General features: G+C 59.6%; 1 protein-coding gene across 1 annotated transcript; it reads left to right on the forward strand.

Annotated features, from left to right (window-relative positions):
• Positions 1-2,361: 2,361 nt before the first annotated feature.
• Positions 2,362-15,908, forward strand: CCDC27 (coiled-coil domain containing 27; the record flags this gene model as incomplete). The annotated part of the gene is made up of 13 exons (XM_081144336.1): positions 2,362-2,501; positions 2,578-2,743; positions 3,151-3,283; positions 4,834-4,944; positions 5,256-5,413; positions 8,422-8,601; positions 9,593-9,688; positions 9,989-10,310; positions 10,574-10,704; positions 12,800-12,877; positions 13,188-13,400; positions 14,324-14,428; positions 15,783-15,908. 13 exons carry the CDS (start codon positions 2,362-2,364, stop codon positions 15,906-15,908), a joined length of 1,959 nt encoding a protein of 652 aa, XP_081000462.1.
• Positions 15,909-16,274: the final 366 nt, after the last annotated feature.

Genomic DNA, 16,274 nt, shown 5'->3' on the forward strand with positions numbered 1-16,274 from the left:
AGAAACATCCATGAGGAGCGTCATTGGCCGGCGGCCTCCTGCGCGCCCCCTGCTGGGGGTCGAGCCCGCAACCCGGGCCTGTGCCCCGACTGGGAATCGAACCGCGATCTCCCGGTCATGGATCGACGCTCAAGCGCTGAGCCCCAGCAGCTGGGCAGAATTTCCTTCCTTTTTAAGGCCGAATCCCATTCAATTGCCTGCATAGACCACATTTTGTAGACCCACCCATCTACCCATGGACACTTGGGTTGCTTCTGCCCTTTGGCGAGTGTGAACACTGCTGCTATAGGTGGGTGTGCAAATATCCTCCACATCGTCTTAATCCCGTCCCAGAAGGAGGGGGTCAGATTTGGAAACACGCTACCAGACAGCCCGTCCTTCGGTCCGTCTTTCCACACGATCTCCGGATCGCAGGCCCCGTGCGAGAGAGGGCGCAGCAGGTCTGAATGTCCCCCGGATCCCGGGGGGCAATGCCGAGCCGGGCAGGGGGAGACGGGGGAGACGCACGTGGGGGTCTGGGGGAGGGAGGGTGAAAGGAACGGTGCCGGGGTCCACGCAGATCAGGGAGGACATGGCGGGCGAGCGAGCTCTGCCCCGGGCTTGCGTATTTAACTGGTCAGTCTTCACAAAAACGCCCTCAAGAGGGAAGGCAACTTGGCCCGCGTCCAGGAGGACACCTAAGAGAACGTGTCGCCACCAGGCCTGTGGGGCAAGAAATGCTCAGTGAAGCTGTTCAGGCCGAAGGGAGACACGTGTGAGCAAAAAAGACTGCGTCTCTCAATCGCTTTGAAATGCCGTTAAAAGCAGAATGTATAGCCTTGTAGGGACTCATGCGTGTGACAGCTGCTGGGGTTTTTGTTTGTTTTTTTGGTTGTTGCTGTTAACCCTCAGCTGAGGATATTTTTTCCATTGCTTTTAAGAGAGCGGAAGGGAGAGAGAGAGAGAGAGAAACATCGATGTGAGACAGACACATGGATTGGTTGCCTCCCTCCCTCCTGCACGTGCCCCGACCAGGGCTGGGGAGCGAATCTGAAACCCAGGCCCGTGCCCTTGACTGGGAATCGGACCTGAGACCCTTTGGAGGGCAGGCCGGCGCTCTAACCAGTGGGCCACACCGCCCACGGCTACAGTTTTTTTTATTAAGATAAAAACATCATTTTTAAGTGTGCGAAGAGCCCGGCCGGCGTGGCTCAGTGGTTGAGTGTCATCCCATGAACCAGGAGGGTCAGGGTTGAATTTCCGATCAGGGCACAGGCCCGGGTTGGGGGCTCGATTCCCAGCAGGGGGCGCGCAGGAGGCAGCCGGTCAATGACTCTCTTGTGATTGATGTTTCTCTCTCTCCCTCTCCCTTCCTCTCTTTGAAATCAATAAAAACCTATTTTTAAAAATGAAATAAAAATAAAAGTGTGCGATCAGTGGCACGTGGCACAGCGACCCTGTTGTGCAGCACATTTGCCGTCCCCAGGACACTCCCTCCCATCGCCCATCCCCAGGCCCGGCCCCTGTCTGTCTCTCTCTGTGCATGTGCCTGCTCGGGACACTTCATATAGATGGAACCACACACAATTTCCTACCAATGGGATCTTTCATGCCTGTTTTCTGTTGTTTTTTTTTTAACTGCAGTTTGAAAACCATGAAGTGGCTATAAAGAAATTTTTCAGCCTGGACCAAGAGACTCACCAAGGCCACTCCTTAAGGTCCTTTGTGAGCCCAAGGACTGTGCGTCCAAGAATCCAGGGCAGTGCGGCTTTAACAAAATCACAGTGAGCGTTTCTCTAGAGGACGCCTCTCCCCTCTCCACCCCCAGTTTTATTTTTTAAAAAGAAATATAATATCCGGTGTTCACAAATGCTTCTAGCCCAGCTGGGGTGGCTCCGCTGGTTGGGCGTTGTCCCCCCACCGAAAGGTCACCGCTTCGATTCCCGGTCAGGGCATGTGCCCGGGTTGCGGGCTCAGGTCCTGGCAGGGGGTATGCGGGAAGCAGCCCATCAGTGTTTCTCTCTCTCTCTCTCTCTCTCTCTCCCTCTCCCTTCCTCTCTTTCTAAAAATCAATAAAAAAAATCTTTAAAAAGAAAAGAAATGCTTCTAAATTGTGGATTTTAACCAAGGATGTCTAATTTTCAAATCAGAGCCACTGAGCCAGTGCCAGGTTTTAAGTAAGGTGAAATTCTGATGATGGGGGCGGAAAAAGGCAAAACAGAAAAAACAGACAGGAGAAGGGCTGCCAGTGCCCCTCAGGCCACTTCCCCCTGCTCGGGACATCCTGAGACCCAGAGGAAGCAGCCCCCGGGGCCCCGTCTCAGGACCAGTCTCAGGAAATTAAGATGCATGACCTGCTCTGTTTCCACGGAGACATCTGTGATGCCACACACGGCTCCCAGGTTCCCCCAGGATGGAGAGCTTCGGAAGCGGGTCTCCTCCGGGCCGGTGCCAGGCGTCAGGCCCACGCGGGGGCCCCCCCTCCTCCGAGCCCTGCTCCAGGATGCGGGGCTCATCCGAAGGTTGCTCCAAGTCACCCTGCAGGTGGGGAAGCTTGGCCCTCGGTCCTCAGCTCCAGATATTGCCTCTGGGGGCCAGAAGGCCCCCAAATCCTAATGTCCTGCCCAACTTGATGGAGAAAGGCCTGATGGTGCTCCGGAGCGTGGCCGGGAGAGACTGCCACACCCCGGAGTGGAAACTCCGCCCCAAGCAGCACTCCCTCAGCAAGTCGGCCCAGGCCATCAACCTGTACTACAGGAGGAAGGTAGCCCAGCGGGGGAGGCGGGGAGGGGGCGGCTTCCTGCTCCCATAGGCCCCCTGGAGCTCTCCAAATAGGCTCTCGTGATGGTGGGAAGATGGGGAGCCTTCCTTAGGGGGGGTCTTGGAAAGGAGCAAAGGGGGGAGAAGAGAGCTTGTGAAAGGAACCCTCAGGCGGGGTTCCTGCGTCTGCCACATGCCGAGGGAGACTGGAGGGCCCCCGAGGGCCCCGGGCTCTCTCCCCTGGGCTCAGCCGCTGAAGTTTCTAGAGCAGGGTCCACCCGTTTGTGTGGCTGTCAGCAAGCTTGCGGCTTGCAGTGAGGGGACAGACCACTGCGGTTGGCACAGGGGACAAGGCCCTGGCAGCCCCGGATGTTTTTCTCCTGTGACCGTCTCCTTCGCTCTGCCCTGCAGAGCGAGTTCTTGCAGGATGCCAGCCCCCTGGACAGGACCTTAGCGCTGGAAATGGAGGAGCTGCGAAGGGTGTTTCTCCAGCGTCCCGGCTGCCCGCAGTTCTGCACCCGGGCCACGTCCATGTCCAATTACGGTGAGAGCTGCCACCGGGGGTCCCGAGAGAGCGCCTCCCTCCGGGTTGGAGTCGGGGACCTTCCTGGCAGGCAGCCAGCTCCTGACATCACTGTGTCACCACGGGAGGGGGCCGGGAGGAAAGGACCGCCTGCCCTCGGTACCCACCCTTCGTGTCACGATTCGTCTCCCAGCCTCATTTGCCAGAGAGCCAGGGGGTTGGGGTGGGCGAGAGAGAGAAGGTTGGAGATTCTGGAAGCTTCAGGGAAGAGGCCCCTAAGGCCCAAGATAGGCAATTACAACCTGACCCCTGAGAAATGCAAGAAAACAAGACCGTCGTGGCCGCAGGTGGCCCTGTAAGGAGCCTCAGCACCCACATGCTCTGAGGCTCAGAGAGGGCAGCTGAGGCAGGCGGTGGGCCCCGGGGAGCATAGGCCAGGCCAGGCGTCACCGCAGACCTGGCGGCCTGGACCTAGGACACTATCCTGTGTGATGGTGATGATGGTGGTGATTCCCCGAAGCCAGCACCTGGGTCCTGTGTGCGGGTCTCAGCCAGGACCCCACCCACCCTTCCAGGCTCTAGGCTGTCCCCTCAGGGCCAGCGTCTCGCAGAGCGGCCATGACGTGCGGGCAGGTCTCCGGGAAGGACCGAGGGACCGTGTCCTGGGTGCGGGGTCTGCGTCCGCAGGCGCTCACGGGGCCCTGTCCATGGTGCGGCTGGTGAAGGCCTCCGGCAAGCAGGGTCTGTCCCTGGGCCAGGGGGTGGCGGGGCTTCGAGAGGCTTTGAGGAGGAGCCATTTTTACAGAAGGGAACCGGGTCTGTCCTATGGGGGGAGGGGGTGCCCCGATTTGCAGAAATTCAGTTGCAGACGGTACGATTCAGTGGACACACGGGGGCACGTAGCAGTCGCAACCGTGTTTGAGACGATTCCCGGGGTTCAGTCCTGTGCGGCCACCGAGGGGATCACCGTCCATCCTCGGGGTGGTTATAAAGAGATGGCATGAGCCCGGCCAGCGTGGCTCAGCCAGTCAGCGTCGACCTAGGATCCGGGCAATCAGGGTTCGATTCCCGGTCGGGGCACATGCAGGGTTGCAGGCTCCATCCCCAGTCGGGGGCGTGCAGGAGGCAGCCGATCAATGACTCTCTCATCGATGTTTCTCTCTCTCTCTCCCCCTCTCCTTTCCTCAATCTGAAATCAATAAAGATATATTTTAAAAAAAAAAGACATGAAAACGCCTGCCCTGGCCCTGGCCGGCGTGCTCAGTGGTTAGAGCGCCAGCCCGCACACCGGCGGGTCACGGGCTCGATTCCCCGTCAAGGGCATGGGCCTTGGTTGCAGGTCTGATGCCCGCCGCCCATCAGGGCGCACGAGGGAGGCGGCCAACCCACGAGCCTCTCCCACACCCAGGCTTCTCTCTCCCCCTCGCCCTCCCTTCCACTCTCCTAAAATCAATGGAAAAAACACCCTCACTCCTTGGGGGAAGGTTAATACAAACAAACAAACAAACAAAACACCTGCGCGAGGTCCTGGGAAGCCACGTGGTGATCGGCCCCTTGTCAACGCCCTGCAGGGTCGGCCTCCACCCTCTCCCTGCCCGTGGAGACCTGCCTGAGCTCCAAGGCCTGGAAGTCGACCGAGGACTCGTTCCCTGGCCAGCAGGACTCGGACATGAAGGTGGACGGTGAGGGCAGCCCCCGCCGGGCGCTGGGGTCCTCTCCTTGGCCCCACGTCCGAGGACCTCAGCCTGCGCCGGGGCCACTGTGCTCAGCGGCCTCAGGATGACCGAGCCGGCCTGACCCCGGGCTCCGGGGGCCCGCGGGCTGCTCTGCGCCTCTGCGCTTTGTCAGCGGCCACGCTGGGCCGGGGCGGGCACGGATGGCAGTGTGGGGCCCGGAGGCGTGGGGGACCCCAGCCGGACAAGGACGGGTTTCTGAGGGGCCTCGGGGAGGGGACGGCCCCGTGGAGGAGCCCGACTCCCCTGCCTCTGCACAGGGCCCCGCCTCCCCTTCAGCAAGAGCGCCTGCGAGTTCGACTACTTGCGGAAGGCGAGCTGGTCCCAGCCCATGAGCCCAGTGGGCAGCGGCTCCGCCCTGGGCACCGGCCACCTGAGGAAGCGGATACCCTGGTACATTTCCGTCATCCACGAGAAGGTACGGCCGAGGGAGCGCGGGCCCTGGCCCCCCGAGCCCCGTCCTGCCCGCCCGCGCCCCGGTCTCGGCTCTAGAGTCTGGTTGGCTGAGCACGTGGGTCCCCAGGCGTGGTCTAAACTGACCTCCAGGCCCCTCCCTGGCGTCTGGGAATCAGAGGTTCTACAAATCTCAGGTCCCTGCACATCCTGAGCCCGGAGGGTGGCGCTCGGAGCCTCAGGGGACCTCACCAAATTGTATGCAGCCCCCCAACGCCCATCGTGACCTCCAAGCAGCTGAGGGACTTCGGCCCGGCCGTGCCACTTGCGAGAGTGGGCCCTTGGGAACAGTGACAATCGGCAGGATGGGCAAAGCTCGGCCTGCCAGTCAGTTCCCCCAGCGTCATTTTTCCCAGCTATGTTTCTGACCGACGGGCCCCCCTTAGCTATCTGTCCCGAAATTCCTTGGTTTGATTTTGGTGACAGAGCTAATCTGACCTTGTAATCGAAGAAAGTTAGGGTGCGTTTTCCTGCTTTCTTTTCCTGTTCTCCGAAAGAGTTGGCATAAGATCGGGGTTGTCTCTTTGCTAAATTCTGAAGCCATCTGTGTCTGGAGAGACCTTAAAGGTTGGTTTCTAAAACAACAAATTCCGTTCCTGTTAAGAGATTCAGATTTCCTCTCTCTTCCGGCTTCAGTTTGGGTGAGCTATGATTTTTTTAGGAATGTGTCCCTTCCGTGTAGATTTTCTAATGTGTTATTCTAACCCTGTCATCCTTCCCACACCGCGGAGATGCTGCAGGAGGCCGTCTGTCTGTCCCTGCCGACATCGCTAACTCCTGGCATCTCTCTCTCCATCGGTCTTGCTCGATGTTTATCGAAGTGAATAGTCTTTTCTTAGAATCAGCTTCTGTCTTGTTTTCTAAGGTGGTGAAGGTTTAGCGCCGATGGTGGACCCGAGAACCACGAAACGGTGGGTGGTTGGTGGGCCTGCAGGGGGACTGGCCAGTGAGAGGCCCGGTAGTGAGGGGCCGTGAGTACCCATTTTACATCGATTCCCTAAACCCTGTCTCTACATCTTACGATAGATTTCACAATTTATAAAGTGTTGATGCCCAGTCGGCGTGGGTCAGTGGCTGAGCATCGATCTGTGATCCAGGAGGTCACAATTCGACTCCCAGTCAGCGCCTGGATTTCGGGCTCGATCCCCAGCAGGGGGCGTGCAGGAGGCAGCTGATCAATGACTCTCTCATCATTGATGTTTCTCTCTCTCTCTCCCTTCCTCTCTCTGAAACCAATAAAAACACATTTTTTAAAAATTAAAAAAAAAAAAGTGTGATAACAGCCCCACACGTTAAATTTTTTTTAAAAAAAGTATTGCTACCCTTTTACCAGGCAATTGACCACTCTGGGGAAATAGCCTGAGGATATAATAGGAGTCACTGAGATATAGTAAAAAGATATTCTTTGCAGGGCTGTTATTAATTCAAACTTTGGGAATGGAAATCATCAGCTCATGTATATGAACCCCCCAGGGGAAGGGCTGCAGGCTTGGCTGCCTCCAGGAACTCAAACCGTATCCCCAGGCTTCCCCTCCTCTCCTCTCTGCCTGCCTCTGAGCTGTCACAGGTGAGCCCGTCTCCTCCGGAGGCAAGACAGCCACCTGCAGCAATACTCGGGTGTTGTGCAAACTCAGCAACCCCAGCGGAAATGAGCGCCTCCTTCCCAGTCATCACTGTCTGGTTCCGGACACGTGGGTGTCTAAGTGACCACGGCCAGGGTGAAGATACATGATCTCTGCATGAGTATTTTCCCCTCGAACCTAATAGTAGGAATAACTCCCACACACCCTTCAGATCCTCCAAATGTGAAAATGTTACCATATTTGCCCTCTCCTCTCTCTCCCTCTCTCTCCCTCGCTGTATCATTCATTCTTATACTTATCTGTCCATTCCCTTCCCCCTTCTCTTTTGTTTTCTTTTAATTCTCACCCGAGGATATTTTTTCCACTGCTTTTCAGAGAGTGGAAGGGAAAGAGAGAGAGAGAGAAACATCAATGTGAGAGAGACACTTCGATGGGTTGCCTCCTGCACATGCTCCAACCGGGGCTGGGGATCGAGCCTGCAACCCAAGTACGTGCCCTTGGCCAAAATCAAACCCGGGAACCTTCGGTCTGTAGGCCGATGCTCTAACCCCTGAGCCAAACCAGCCAGGGCTCTCTTCTTTAAGTTTAATTTGCAGTTCTTTTTCTGAATTCCAGAGATGGATACTTACGTAACTGCTTCCCATTGTTTTCTTTAATAGATGCATTTTAAAGCTATAAATTTGTCCTTAATTACAGCTTTAGCTGCACCCCAACAAGTCTCAATATGCCCAAGTGTTCATTATGGTTCAGTTTAAAGTCTTTTTTTACTTCCTTTCTGACTTCTTTGACTCGTGGGTTGTGTGGAAGCCTATCACTTAATGTCCAACCATTGGAGGACTTTCTAGTTACCTTTCCTTTCCGAATTCTGTCAGGGACCATCTTTCTCCCACCTGAAGAATTCTCTTTAGTTTCTCCAATTTCAGGTCTGCTGGGGACAAATTCTTTGTTTCTTGTGTGTCCAAAAAAACCCCATCTGTATTATGTCTCCAAATTTTTAGAATCTAGGGCATTGAGATGTTGAGAACGGAAGACTGAGGGGCAGAAGGCCCCCAGGGGTGGCCCTCAGAGGGAGTTTCTGGTTAGGTGTGGGGCTGCACAGAAGACTGGTGTCCTCAGTCACAGTGGCCAGCTGGCCCAGAGCCAGGCTGAAGGGGAGGCTGCTGGAAATCTCCCTGGGCAAGGATTTCAGACCTGCCCTAAGCCAGGGCATGGCTGTAGTCAGGGAGTGGCTGTAGTAAAGAGGCACAGATCTGGGGCCCCAGGTTCCAAGGTCCCGGGACAGCAGGTCTGCTCTTCCTGGGCCTGGAGCTGCCGTCGTCCTGCTGGTGGGTGGAGGGAGTGAGGAAGGTGTGGCTGTGTGGCACACGGGGCTGCCCCCGTTTTCTGCCAGGATCACTGCCTGTCCACGCTGGGGGAGGAGGTCCAGCGCCTCTCCAAGCTGGAGATGCAGATGCAGAAGAAAGATGAGGAGATCCTGGCGCTCCAGGAGGAGAGGGAGGTCCTGAAGAAGCAGCTGAAATACCTCCTCAAAATCAAAAGCCAGGACTCGTCGGTGTACCAGGGCATGAAGGTGAGGAGGGCGCGGGGGCTGCAGGCTCGGCTCCCAAAGCGTCCGGACCTCCTGGTGACCCTCAGAACCCTCGTCCCCCCAGCCCGGTCGTCCTGGAAGGCCGCCAGGTCCCTGGAGCTCAGGCTAGGGCTCAGGGTTTTCAGCAACAGGCCAGAATCCGAGGAGAGGCTAAGGGAACACGAGACAGAAAAGAGCCACGAGCTGGACAGCGTCCTGCGCTCTGCCTGGGACGGGCTCTGATTCTCTCTGGACTCAGGTTCCTCACCTGTCAGAGGAGGGTCAGCTCCTCTGTCATCAGGAGGGAGGGCGCCTGCAGGAGGCGTCCCCGGACCTGGCCTGGCCATGACCCCAGGGCGACTGTGACTTGGATTAGCCGGACCTGTTCTATGGGACGTGTCCTTGCCTATCAGATGGAGCTGGGGGATGCTGCCCCTCACCGGGTCTGGGCAGAGGGCTGACCAAGGCAGGTCAGGTGGGGTCTGGGGGCAGCTCTGCCGGGCCCGGTCAGCAGCCCCTGGTCTCTCTAAGACCTTATTTCTTTCATGCCTGAGGCTACAGCCCGATTTTATGCTGGGGACACACATGAGTAGGGGGGGAGCGTGCTTCGGACCATGGCCGAACCCCATGGACGTCTGCACAAAAAACTGCCCTGACACCAACTATGGGGCAGCTGGTGGGCGGGGACAGCGGAGTCTTGGGGGGCACTGGAAGCACTGTCCAGCCTCCCAAGGGCTGTGAGTGAGGGACGAGGGGACAGAGAGCTGGGCGGGCACCTGCGTGCAAGGTGGGCATGTGCAAGGTGGACCCCGATCTTCCAAACGACCATGCCCGTTGCTGCCAGGCCACTGCTGCCACCTGCCGGTCACTGTAGCCTCCCCCTGACGCAGAGAGGCTGCCATCGCCTCTCCGGAGGGCGGTTGTGGAGGTGCCCCACCCGGGGAGCTGAGGGGGGGCTGCGGCCCTGAGGCCCACGGGGCGGGGCGTCTTGCAGGAGCGGTCCTCTGAGTCGGGGCTGAAGCTGCCGGGCAGGCTCAGCATCCTGAAGACCTTCAGCAAAGAGGAGGAGGAGCTGCAGCGATGGAGGCAGGTGCGGCCGGCCGGGCGCAAAGGAGCGGGTTCGGCCCCGGCCTCGCCTCCGGGGGCCACACGGTCCCACCTGCAGCCCTAACCCGGCGGCCGGCCCCCAGGGAACACGGGAGGGTGGCGGGGCAGCTCCCACCTGGAAAAGCAACGCCAGCCCCTCGCGGGGGAGCTGGCCCCTTGCAGTCCCCCCCTGGCTGGGAGGCTGTGACCTCTGGGCTGGGGACGTGGGAGCACCCAGCGTGCTCCCTGCCCCTGCGCCCCCCGGAGCACCTACAGCCCTGCCCAGCGTCCCCTCTGTCCCCAGGCGCAGGAGGATTATGTCATGGCGGACAAAGCCAGGGACCTGGGAGCTGCGGAGGAGGAAGAGGGGCTGGAAGGGGAGCCCCAGAGGGTGGCCGAGGAGGGCGCTGCGGGCGAGCAGGGGGAGGACGGGCAGGAGGCGGACCTGGAGCTGGTGGAGGAAGACGAGGCCCCGCTGGAGCAGGAGGGCGGCAGGAGGCGGTCCAGCTCCCCGGACCCGTCCTTCGAGGAGGAGCTGATGGCCCAGCTGGAAAAATATGAGCAGGTGATCCAGGAGTTTCAGTTCGAGCTCGAGGTCACCAGGACCCGGTACTCGCTGGCGACAGGTAGGAGATCTCGGGACGCGGGGGCAGAGCCGGCCCCCCAGGCTGGGCAGCGGGGGTGTCTGGGCACTGCGCCTGCGCAGGCAGGCAGGCCTGGGGCCCCCGTCCCCTGAGCCGGAGCCGCCTGGGGAAGGGCGGGCGGGCGCTGAGGGGGCTGCCCGAGGCGGCCGGAGCCGGCGGCCTGGCGTGGGGGTCAGAGCCCCCCGCTGGCTCGGTGGCCCCAGGCCCCCTCCTGCCTTCACGGTCCCGTCCCGCTGCTCACCCAGGAGCCTGCATATCCTTACAACGGCAAGTGGACTACCTCGAGTCCCAGCTGCAGAAGATCATCACGGAGAATGAGCTGCTGCAGAAGGAGCTCCGGGAGCGGAAGCAGCAGCTGCAGGCCATGACCGACAAGGTGGCCGCGCCCGCATCCCTCCGGCCCCGCTCGGCCTCACCGGGCTCTCCAGCAGCTCCCGGGCAGGCGCGGAGCTTAGGGAGCACACGTGCCTCTCCCAGGGTCCAACTGCTGATAGAGGCCGAGTGGGCCGCACACTGGGCCCCCAACGCCCCGTGTTGCCCTCTGGCCCCAGCAGTCACCCTGTTTCCCGGGCCTCTTGGCTCCTGGCCGCTTCTCAAGCACCCGCTGGCCCCTGAGTCCCGGGGGTGAGGGTCCCACCCATACTTAGAGAGGTGGCTGCTACTCCACTGAGCTCACTCCTTGTTAAGGGTGTTTAGTTTTTATTTTTATAGGAGATTTTTGACCATGTAGCTTAAAGAACCAGGTTCCACAGTCTTGTGATGCAAAACAGGAATGTCCTACCCCCCCTCCTGTCTGTCACTTCCTCTCCCCTTGCTAGGTATCTCTCCGTGTCTTGGAGAGCATGCTTAGTGCCCACTCTCCAGTTTTCTCTGGAGCACATCCTGCAGTCATTTTTTGAGAAAAGATGAGTGGGGGGTAAGTTTTGGGAGGGGATGCTGTAGGTCTCAAATGTCTTTATTTGATGCATTAGCAGTCTGGCTGGATACAGAATTCCAGTTTGGAAAGTGTTCCCTTGGCGGGGAGACAGTGCTGCCCCGTGTCGCAGAGTCCAGGGTTTTCATCCCAGGTGTTCGGAAACGTCACAGAGTTGTGCCTTATCGAGGGTCGACTTTCATGGTCCCGGCCACTCAGTGGCCAACTGGAAACTTGTGTCCATCTGCTGTTTGTTCTGGACATTTTCTCTGTCTGCGTTGTTTCGTTGTGTGTGTTTTATCTCTTCTCTGGCCTCTCGGCCGACACTCCACAGACCTCCTGCCCTCGCCTTTCCTTCCTGCCTCTTCCTCCCACTTCTCAGGCCTCCATCTTTTTGCTCTGCTTTCAGGAGATCCCCTTGACTTCTTCCTGAGTCTGGATTTGCAAGAAAGTTTACAATGCCCAAGGTCTCTCTTGTTCTCTGAATGTCCCTTCTTTTGTTTTTAACCTGCACCTGGGGATATTTTTTCCATTGCTTTTCAGAGAGAGTGGAAGGGAGGGAGAGAGAGAGAAACATTGATGGGAGAGAGACGTGGATGTGTTGCCTCCCGCACATGCCAGAGATCGAGCCTGCAACCCAGGTACGTGCCCGTGGCCAGAATCAAACCTGAGACCCTCCAATGCACAGGCTGATGCTCCAACCACTGAGCCAAACCTGCCGGGGCTGAATGTCCCTTCTTTTTCGAAGAGCACTTTCTGTTCCTCTGTTCCAGCAGCTCCTTTCCCCAATGAGTGTGTCCGGGATCACCCTGGGTTCTAACTTCTTGCACCGTTTCTGTTGTGAGTTTGTTTTGGTCTCTGTCATTCATGCGAGAACTTGGCCCCAGGGTCAGAGCCCCTGGTGACAGTTCCGTGCTTCATGGCCCAGGGCTGAGTGTGTGCATTTCAACTGAGAGCTCAGAGGTAGAATTTGGGGGTCTTTCCTCTCGGTTGGATCCGATTCCCCCGGAATCGAGAAAATTGGGCGAATTTCTCACCTGGGATGTGAAGGCCTCGCTGCAGGTGCTCTGGGAGCCCCTTGGGGAAGGAGGGTGCGGCCTCCACCTTCAGCACCCACATCTCCCCTCGGGAGCCTGGGGTCTCCATCCCCAACCAAGCCTGGCACCTCCCAGGCCAGACACCCTCGCTGGACCCCTGGCATCGGGCTCTGCAGCATGGGGAAGGGGCGGACACCTGGCAGCTCAAGTTTGGGGATGTTTCTGAAACTCTACCCTCCGAGCTCCTCCTCTGAGCCCCCAAGGCGGGAGGGACGGGTCCCCCCACTTCTGTCAGGGGTGCTGCCGTGTGACCGGCTGGTTCTCAGTGCTCCCGGCTGCGCTCAGGGCTCCGTGCCCTGGGACCCATTCCCCAGCGCCCATGTTTTCGTTTTCTCCCCTCCCATCCTCATCAGAAAGACCCGGATTTCACCTTCCCGAGGCTCAGGGCGGGAGGCGTCAGACGTGGTGCCCTGGCCACGACCTCCGCCCAGCGTCCCCTGAGCCGCCTGTTCTCCTTTCAGTTCTCCAGCATCCGCGAGGAGAAAAAGCAGAAGGAGGTGATCGGGCTCGTGGAAAAAGACAACTTCCTCCTCCGACAGGTGACCTGGGGCTTACAGGTGACCTGAGGGGGGTTACAGGTGACCTCAGGGTGGTTACAGGTGACCTCGGGTGGTTACAGGTGACCTCGGGTGGTTAACTGGAAGCTGGCAACCCCTCCCGGGAGCCGGGGCCCACTCCTTTTCGGCAGCACCCCATTCGACACACTCAGCAGCTCAAGGGCACACAGGGGCCCCGCTCCGTCGCTGGGCTCCGATTGGACTTGAGGAGCTCGGAGGAAGTTGGCCATCTTCCGGGGGAGGGGGTGGGGACACCTGGGCTGACCCCTCTGTCCCCCGGCCCCGCCCCCAGCAAGTGTGGGAGCTGGAGCAGGAGCTCAGCAAGCGGGAACAGACCATCTCCGAGTCCGAGGCCAAGGTCAGCCAGCTGCAGGCGCAGGTGGACCAGAGCCAGAGCCACCTGCAGAGGCAGAGACGCCTGCAGGAGGAGGCGCACGGCAAGATCGAGGCGGCGCAGCAGGCGGAGCAGCAGGCGCACGTGGCCCTGGAGAGCGCCCAGGCCCGGGTACCCGCCCCTGCCCCCGGGGCCCCTGCCCACCTGGAGTCCCACGGGGGGACGGCCAAGAGTGTCGTGCAATGCCCAGCGCGAGGGCTGACGGAGCTGGCAGGGCGTGCGGGGGCCGGGGGGCCTCTGGGGTCAGAGGAGGGAGCTCCACCGGGGAAGGAGGGGGCCGGGGGGCCGTCCGAGCTCCATGATCCTTTTATATCCACATGCAGGTTTTACTTTTTTAAAAAATATATGTTTTTATTGATTTCAGAGAGGAAGGGAGGGAAACATCAGTGATGAGAGTCATTGATCGGCTGCCTCCTGAAGGCCCCCAACTGGGGACATGTGCCCTGACTGGAATCAAACCCCGACCTCCAGGTTCATGGGTTGACGCTCAACTCCTGAGCCACACCAGCTGGGCTGGTTTTACTTTTTCAATTAACAAAGTTGGTGAGGCCCTGGCTGGTGTGGCTCAGTGGTTAGAGCGTCGGCCGGCACACCGAAGGGTCTTGCGTTCAAGTCCGGTCCAGGGCATGTACCTGGGTTGCAGGCTCGATCCCCGGCCTGGGTCGGGGCGCGTGTGGGAGGCAGCCAATCCTTGTGTCTCTCTCACATCGATGTCTCTGTCTCCCCCCCTCCCTTCCACGCTCTCTAAAAAATCAGTGGGGAAAAATATCCTCAAGTGAGGATTAGCAACAGCAACAACCACCACCTGCGAGTTGCTGAGGTAGAAAGTGCTTGGAGTTAGGCCACCGGGCTCTGGGTTTGGACCTGGCACCGTCTAGCTCACGGCAGACGCTGACCCCGCCACCCTCGGGTCCTGGTTCCTGCAGTGAGGATGGCCCCACCTCTGAAACCCCGGACCAGGACTCCACCTGGACAGGACAGGGGCCGCCTTCCTCCCGCAAAGGCCAGTGACGGTAATTACGCTTCTCTCGCAGCTCGAAAGGCTAAGAAACAAGATCATCCAGGCGACCTTCAGCACCATAGGGATCAAGTCCTTGGCCAACGAGATCTCCGACAGTGACATTCTGGAAGCCTTGCAGGTATAACCTGCGCTAGCTGCCTCCTGTCTCCTGGCCACCCGCACCTGCAGCCCGGGCAGAGGGAGAGGCCTGGGCGGGATGCTGGTGGCCCTGCTAGTCCTGGCAGAGTCTCTGTGCTGTGACAGGGACTGTCCTTCCTCTCTGCTCAGGCAGAGGGGCCCCGATCTCCTGAAGGGGCGTTGACCTCCTGGAGCTGGCGGCCGGGCTGCTCTCAGCTTTGGGTGATGGGTGGCTGGGGCAGCAAACCCTGCGGGGGCATTGGGGAGGAGCCATGCACTAGGGTCCTGGAGAGAGTCTTGAATCAGGAGGCTGTCCCCAGCTCTGCCCAGATCAGCCTCCTCGGGGTGCTTCTTAACCCCTCAGTGGAGTCGCCGTCTGCTGAGCCAAGACCCTGGCAAGGACCCCCTTCCATGGCTTCGGCCCCTGCCAGTCCCTCACCTACCCCAGGACTCTGAGGGGCGGGGCTGGCCAGAGGTGGAGTCACCACCCTCCTGGCCTTTGGTTGAGAAGCTGTGGGCCGGCCACTTGACATTGCTGGGCCTCGGGGCTCCCTGGACACGGGAGACTGTGCCTGCCTTCAGGGTGGCGTGGGCCAGAGCTCTGGGACAAGGTGCCTCGCCGACTCTGGGTGGCCTGCGCACCTGTCACTAGGGCTGCCGTTGCCCCAGGCCTCCTCCGCAGGCTGACTGGGCACCCAGGGCCTCCTAGCGCCCACTTTCCCTGGGACCTGGTTCCTCTCCTCTGTGAGCTGGGTGGGCCCCAGGTCAATGGTGCTCCTGTGAGGTGGCAATAGTCCTCAGGGGAGAGGTGACCCTGCATGGGGGCCTGGGGAGAGGCTTCTGTGGCCTGGCTACTGTTTGGGCTAAGGGAAGAGGGAGGGGGGAGAGAGGAGAGGAAAGAGAGAAGGGGGGGAGAAAGGGTGAGGGAGGGGGGATGGGAGGAAGAGAAAGGGGAGGGGGAAACGGGAGGGAGGAGGGGGCTGGGTGGGGAGTCATCAGCACCATCTATCTTTCCTTTGTCAGTGGGCCAGAGGAGGCTTGGGGAGGGGCCGGGCAGCCTCCCTGTGCAGGACAGACCTGAGGCCCAAGGCCTGGGTATCACAGCGGTCTGGGCACAAGCTTCAGGGCTGTGCTGCCCCGGAGCCAGCGGTGGGCACCTTTTCCCGGATCAGCCACGGGGGAGTGTTCTCAGCACAGAAATAGGCAAATGCTACAAACCAGAGCTTCCCCCCACTCCAGGGAGCGGGTTGTAAATATTCCCCAGCCAGCAGGGCCGCAGCAGCCCTCCCCAGGGAGCAACGGTGGGCCCTGCCCGGAGGGTGTGCCGCCTGGGCAGCGGGGCTGCATTTTTCTAGAGAATCATCACCGAGAGGACCGACTTCTACAACCAGCTGAAGATGAAAGGCATTAAGGTGCCCGCCCTGCAACAGGTGGAGATCGTCGCGTCCCTGAGCAAGTCCAAGAAGGTGGCCTCCAAGTAGGCCCCGCCCTGCGATGGCGTAGGCCCTGCCCCACAAGGCCAGACCCCAGCCCGGGAGCCTTCCCTGGGTGGTGCTGATTAGGAATTAAACCCTGTTGTTGGCTGTGGTCTCACCTTTCTGTCCCAGGGGACTCAACACGGGGGCTTGGGCTACAGCGACACCCCCATTCCAAAACACACTCTTTGGAGGTCAGCACTCCAGCCTGCACCGCTGGCTCCATCCTGGAGACACCCCACACTGAGCAGGGTCCCCTCCTGTGGCCCCAGGGTTCGGAGGCCCACCACTGCATTCAGTTTTGACCCCTCGAGTCCTGTTGTAGGCGGCGGGAAGGGCGTCAGGTGTTAGGCCCATGGGGTCAGACTGGAC

The sequence above is a fragment of the Miniopterus schreibersii genome (genome assembly GCF_964146895.1).
Source record: "Miniopterus schreibersii genome assembly, chromosome: 8".
Lineage (NCBI taxonomy): Eukaryota > Metazoa > Chordata > Mammalia > Chiroptera > Miniopteridae > Miniopterus > Miniopterus schreibersii.